The sequence below is a fragment of the Bison bison genome, unplaced genomic scaffold (genome assembly GCF_000754665.1).
Source record: "Bison bison bison isolate TAMUID 2011002044 unplaced genomic scaffold, Bison_UMD1.0 scf7180017864313, whole genome shotgun sequence".
Taxonomy (NCBI): Eukaryota; Metazoa; Chordata; class Mammalia; order Artiodactyla; family Bovidae; genus Bison; species Bison bison.
This window is the reverse complement of record NW_011494885.1, coordinates 1,792,461-1,797,980: the sequence shown is the minus strand read 5'-3', so window position 1 is coordinate 1,797,980 and position 5,520 is coordinate 1,792,461. Positions and strand designations below refer to the sequence as shown.

Here is a 5,520-nt window from a genome sequence, read left to right as displayed (position 1 = left end):
GAGAACCAGGCCCCCAGGCCCCTTCTGCACACACTTACCAGAACCACTTCCACTTCTCTCTGGTCCTGTTCACCAGCGGCTCCACCCACTCCTTCACCTTGCCTGGAACCAGGCTCCAGGAACTCCTGGCTGGCGCTGGCTGGGGGCTCAGGGTCCCCTCAGGCTCTTCTTGCTGGCATGCTAGGTGGGACCAGAGGACAACTTGGACGACCCGGCCCCTGAACCTGTCCCTCTCCCCTTCCCTCCATGCTCGTGGTTGCTGTCACTCCTGGAGCTCTCTCACTGCCTTCTCTGTTCCTCTGACCCCTTGCCCCCCTCCAGCCATCGGTCATCTCCTTTCACCCCCTGTGCCCAGGACCCCCATCAGCGCTCCATCTGCCTGAAGCTCCCTCCCGCAGTCTGTAATCCTCGCCCCTCCAGGCTTCCCTCGCTAGCTGATCTTGCTGCCTCCTCTGTTCTCCTGCGACCCCACCCACACAGTCTGAACGACCTCCGTGGGTAGTGAGGGATGTCCCCAGGGACGGAGGTTGGCAAAGCTGTGTGTCAGGCTGGTGGGCCAGGGGTTCTACCAGGAATCACATACACCTGTCGGTCCGGCACCCCCACACCTGGGCAAAGCCTCACCTACAGAGACCAGCCATCACACAGGTACATGTCTACAGGCATGCACAGAGGCACCCATGCGACCAGTGGGGTGCCCTTGGCCAACGACTTAACCTCTTCAAGACTCAGTTTTCCCTTCTGTAGAATGGGCTCGGGACAGGACCTAGCTTATAGGGTTACTGTGAGAGTTCAGAGTTAACACGGAGAACCAGTTTCCAGGACATCGGAGGCACTGTGTACATAGTGATATTTTAAATGCATGTGCAGAGGGACTTCATTGCTTAGTCCAGTGGTTAAGACTCTGCGCTTCCAATACAGGGAGCATGGGTTCCATCCCTGGTCAGAGAACTAAGATCCCACGTGCCTCGTGGCATGGCCAAAGCAACAAAACTTAAGAACTGCACGTGCAGAACCCAGACATACTCACACAGCAGTACACACAGACACTCTCCCACCCGCTAACCATCAAATCTTTTGCATAATTACCCCCTAAAGACACACACGTGCCCACAAGCATATAAATGCGTGTTCACACACACCCGTTCACCTCGCCTGCCTACTCTTGCTGACATACACACAAGTGCAAATTCATGGCCAGTGTCATCTGTACCAACCCTGTGTATACACTTTTCAAACACGGCCACCCCTGACACAGACTCCCAGACACGCGCACAGATCTGCACGCCTCACAGTCACGCACACTCACACCCCAGGCTGCTGCGGGGTCCCCATACCCCACCCCTGGCTCTTCCTCACCCACGACACAGGCCAGGACCAGAACGCAGAAGCAGAGGGACGCCAGGGCCTGGGGCCTGCATCCAGGGAACGACATTTCTAGGGTCCTCGGTCCATCTGAGCTCAGCTCTCCAGGATGGGGGAGGGGCAGGCTGCACTGAGCAGAGCCCTCCCCTGGCCGCCTCCCCACGCCCCTTGGCAGGGACTTCAGAGAGAGAGGGGCCCAGGTGACAATGACAGTCAGAGGCCATGCCCGCCCCTGCTGGCCTCTTTCCTACCCTCCCACCACCCTAACCTGATAGGAGAAGACAGAAGTTTCTTTGGCCTCCTGGGCTGAACTGAGTTCAAATCCTGGCTCCACCTCTTGTGATAGCCCCTCTTTGGGGCCTCAGTTTCCTCCTCCGTAAAATGGGCCCACAATCCATACTTTAGGACATAAATTAAATGATGTGATAACAAGGGAAATTAGATATTTTAAGTTTGTAAAATTAACATTTTTATTTTATTTGGTTGTACTCTGTGGCACGTGGGATCTTAGTTCCCAGACCAGGGATCCAACCCACACCCTCTGCACTGGAAGTTCGGAGTCTTAAGCACTGAACCCCTGGGGAATTTCCTAAGGGAAATTCTTAGTGTGGAAGCTGGCAACAAAGATGCTCACAAATCAGAGTTGCCTATTCTTTCTTTTGTCTCTGAGATCCCTTGGCCACTGGGCTATAGAGCCAGACACACCTTCACCTCTTGATCAGTGTGAATATAGTCCCTTCTCTGGGCTCAATGTTTCCATCTGTAAAATGGGGATAGCAGTGTCTGCCTCCCAGGGTCCACATGAAAGCCAAGTGAGGCCCTGTGAGGGAGAGCTTAGTGGGAGGTTGTCAACATCAGGCTTCGGTCAAACACCAGACAGAAAGAAAATGAGCCTTTTTCTCCCTGAGGACTTGAGTTGTGAGCCAGGGTGCGCAATGTAGCCAAGAAACCACGGGCTGGATTCTTTGGTCTAAGGGTGCCAGATGAAATACAGGACGCCCAGTGACATTTGAATTTCAGAGAAATAGTGAATCTTTTTTTTCGTATAAATATGTCCCACGCAGTATTTGGGAAGTATACTAAAATTTATTGGTTGTGTATCTGAAACCCAAATCTAACCAGGCATCCTGTGTTTTTATGTGGTGATTGCAACAATTCCTGGAGGAGGAAATGGCAACCCACTCCAGTGTTCTTGCCTAGAGAATCCCATGAACAGAGGAGCCTGGCGGGCCAGAGTCCATGGGATAGCAGAGTCGGACACGACTGAGTGACTAAGCACATATGCACTCTGACAATCGACCTTTGGCCACAACCTGAATGACTGTACAGAACTGATCAGGAGGCCTTCCAGAATGCCATCTATTCCAGTGGGCCCTCTGTGGGCTCTGGCATACAGTAGGTGCTCAATGAATGCTCCCTAGAGTTCCTCACTCACAATGTGTGTTAGTTGCTCAGTTGTGTCCAACTCTTTGTGACCCCATGAACTGTAGCCTGCCAGGCTCCTCTGTCCATAGGATTTTCCCAGGCAAGAATACTGGAGTGGGTAGCCATTCCCTCCTCCAGGGGATTTTCCCGACCCAGGGATAGAACCCCGGTCTCCTGCACTGCAGGCAGATTCTTCACATCTGAACCACTGACAATAATAAGTGAAATAAAATCTGCAGTTTCCAACTGCGATGATGAAAATTTTCTGGGAATGGATAGTGATCATGGTTGCACAAGATTGTGTATCTACTTAAATCCACTGAACTGTACACCTAAAAAATGGTTCAAATGGTAAACCTGATGTCACATTTTACCATGATTAAAAAAAAGAAAAAGAAAAAAACCCATCTTGCATTGTGTTAGGGGAAGCAGTGGGGTATTGGGTTCAGAGTCTGGCTCCACCTCCTTCCTGCTGTGCGTCCTGGTGTATGTTGCTTAATGTCTCTGAGACTGTTTCTTCATCCGCGAACCAGAGTCATGGACTATGTGCCTACGCAGGAGAGTAAAGTAGATCGTTTACCTAACTTACCCTAACAACGCCAGATACACTGCAAAGCCGTGCTGTTAACCCCACTGCTAATTATTAAGCTTGGATTTCCTGATGCTCGCTACCCATCGGGGCACATTAACTCACTGAATTAACCTCACTGCTGCGAAGTGGGCATCTTTTTCATTCCGATTTTACAGGTGAGGAAACTGAAGCTGTGGGGGTTGGGCTCCCCAGCCAGTAAGTGGTAAATTCGAAGCCACCCCTTTCACTCTGCCTAACCAAGCCAGAAACGAGCTCTGTCTTCACTTCCCCCACCCCAATCCCAGAGGGCAAGAGACAGATGGAAGCAGGGCCAGGGGTGGGTGGGCCTGAGGGGAAGGTCTCTGACCCTGCTCCAAGGTCAGCATGAGCTGTTCCCTGCTTGCAATGTTTGCCCATCTCTGTCATCCAAGGCAGGAACAGGCTGAAGGTCGTTCAGGGTGGACCTCAGGGGTGGCTCAAAAAAACAACCGTGGGTGAAGGGTGGGGGGCAGAGAGGTCACAAAGGGGGAATGGGGGACGGGAGCAGTGAGCCCTGAGATCTCAGCATGTGTGTCTGGGGACAGAGAGCATCTCTGAGCCTGAACCTCTGTGTCCACAAGATGGTCAATCCCACCGCCAGACTCCCAACCACTCCAGGGTATCTGCTTCAATCCAGATTCCACTCCAGGCTCTCTGCTTCAATCCAGATTCCACTCCCCGTCCCATGAAATCCTACATTCCCTTCCCTTCCGTCATCCCTAATCTCTCACCTCCCTGGCTGCTCTGGGTTGTGGTGGGGAAGTCAGGGGTGGAAGAGAGGTTGGTATATCCCTTCCATCTCTACTTTCTGCCTTTGGAAGATCTCCATGCATTCATTTTATTATAAAAGTTGAGATATTTGGAAGAGAAAACACATAACAAAAACTGAGATATTCACATACCATAACAGTCACCCTTTTCGAGTGCACAACTCAGACTTCCCTGGTGGTCCAGTGGTTAAGACCCCACACTTCCCTGCAGGGGACCCAGGTTTGATCCCTGGTTGGGGAACTAAGATCCTGTATGCAGTGTGCTGATGCCAAAAATAAATAAATAAATGAAGTGTGCAATTCAATGAGTTTTGGTATATTCGCAAAGTTTGCAACAATCACTATTATCTAATTAGAGAACATTTCATCAGCCAAAAGGAAACCCCACACCCTTTAGCCCTCACTCCTATCTCCTTCTCCCCAAGGCAGGGCAACCACTGACCAGCTTTCTGTCTCTTTGTTGCTGTTCAGTCGCTCAGTCGTGTCTGACTCTTTGTGACCCCATGGACTGCAGCACGCCAGGCTTCCCTGTCCCTCACCATCTCCCAGAGTTTGTTCAAACTCATGTTGGTTGAGTTGGTGATGCCTCCAACCATCTCATCCTGTGTCTCTGTAGATTTCCCAATTCTGCACATTTCATGTGAATGGAATCATGAGGTCTGTTGTGGTTGCTCCTGTCATGGTTCATCCCTGTTGCAGTGTTGCAGCGTGTGTCAGTGCTTTGTTCCTTTTTTTTTTTCTCCTGGATTTTTGTGTGTGTGTGCAGCTTGTGGAATTTTAGCTCCCTGACCAAGGATTAAACCCTGGCCCTCGGCAGTGAGGGCTTGCTGTCCTAATCTCTAGACCACCAGGGAATTCCCAGGGCTTCGTCCATTTTATGGCTGAATGATATTCCACTGTATATGGACATGCATATACAGATATACATACACTATATGGATTTATTTATTCATTCATCAGGTAATAGGTATTTTTTGGCTGTTTTCCACTTTTTTGACTATTATGAATAAAAGTACTATTAAGAGGTGTGTACAAGTTTTTGTGTGAACCTGTTTGTAGTTCTTTTGGGTAGAGACCTAGGAATGCACTTGCTGGGTCATGTGGTAACCTTGTTTAACTTTTTTTTTCCTCTTCCAATTTTATTGAGGTAAACTGGACAGAGACATTACTTTGCCAACAAAGGCCCGTCTGGTCAAGGCTATGGTTTTTCCAGTGGTCATGTATGGATGTGAGAGTTGGACTGTGAAGAAAGCTGAGCACTGAAGAATTGATGCTTTTGAACTGTGGTGTTGGAGAAGACTCTTGAGAGTCCCTTGGACTGCAAGGAGATCCAACGAGTCCATTCTGAAG

General features: G+C 50.1%; 1 protein-coding gene across 1 annotated transcript in view; it reads right to left on the bottom strand.

Annotated features, from left to right (window-relative positions):
• APOC4 (apolipoprotein C-IV) overlaps positions 1 to 1,490 on the bottom strand; it is a 3,063-nt gene extending 1,573 nt beyond the window's left edge. The window contains exons 1-2 of the mRNA XM_010852585.1: positions 1,360 to 1,490; positions 39 to 180 (exon numbers count right to left, since the gene is read on the bottom strand). Coding sequence (XP_010850887.1) covers positions 39 to 180; positions 1,360 to 1,435 — 218 coding nt within the window. The 5' untranslated portion in view covers positions 1,436 to 1,490. The remainder of the gene's footprint in view (positions 1 to 38; positions 181 to 1,359) is intronic.
• Between the last annotated feature and the right edge of the window lie 4,030 nt (positions 1,491 to 5,520).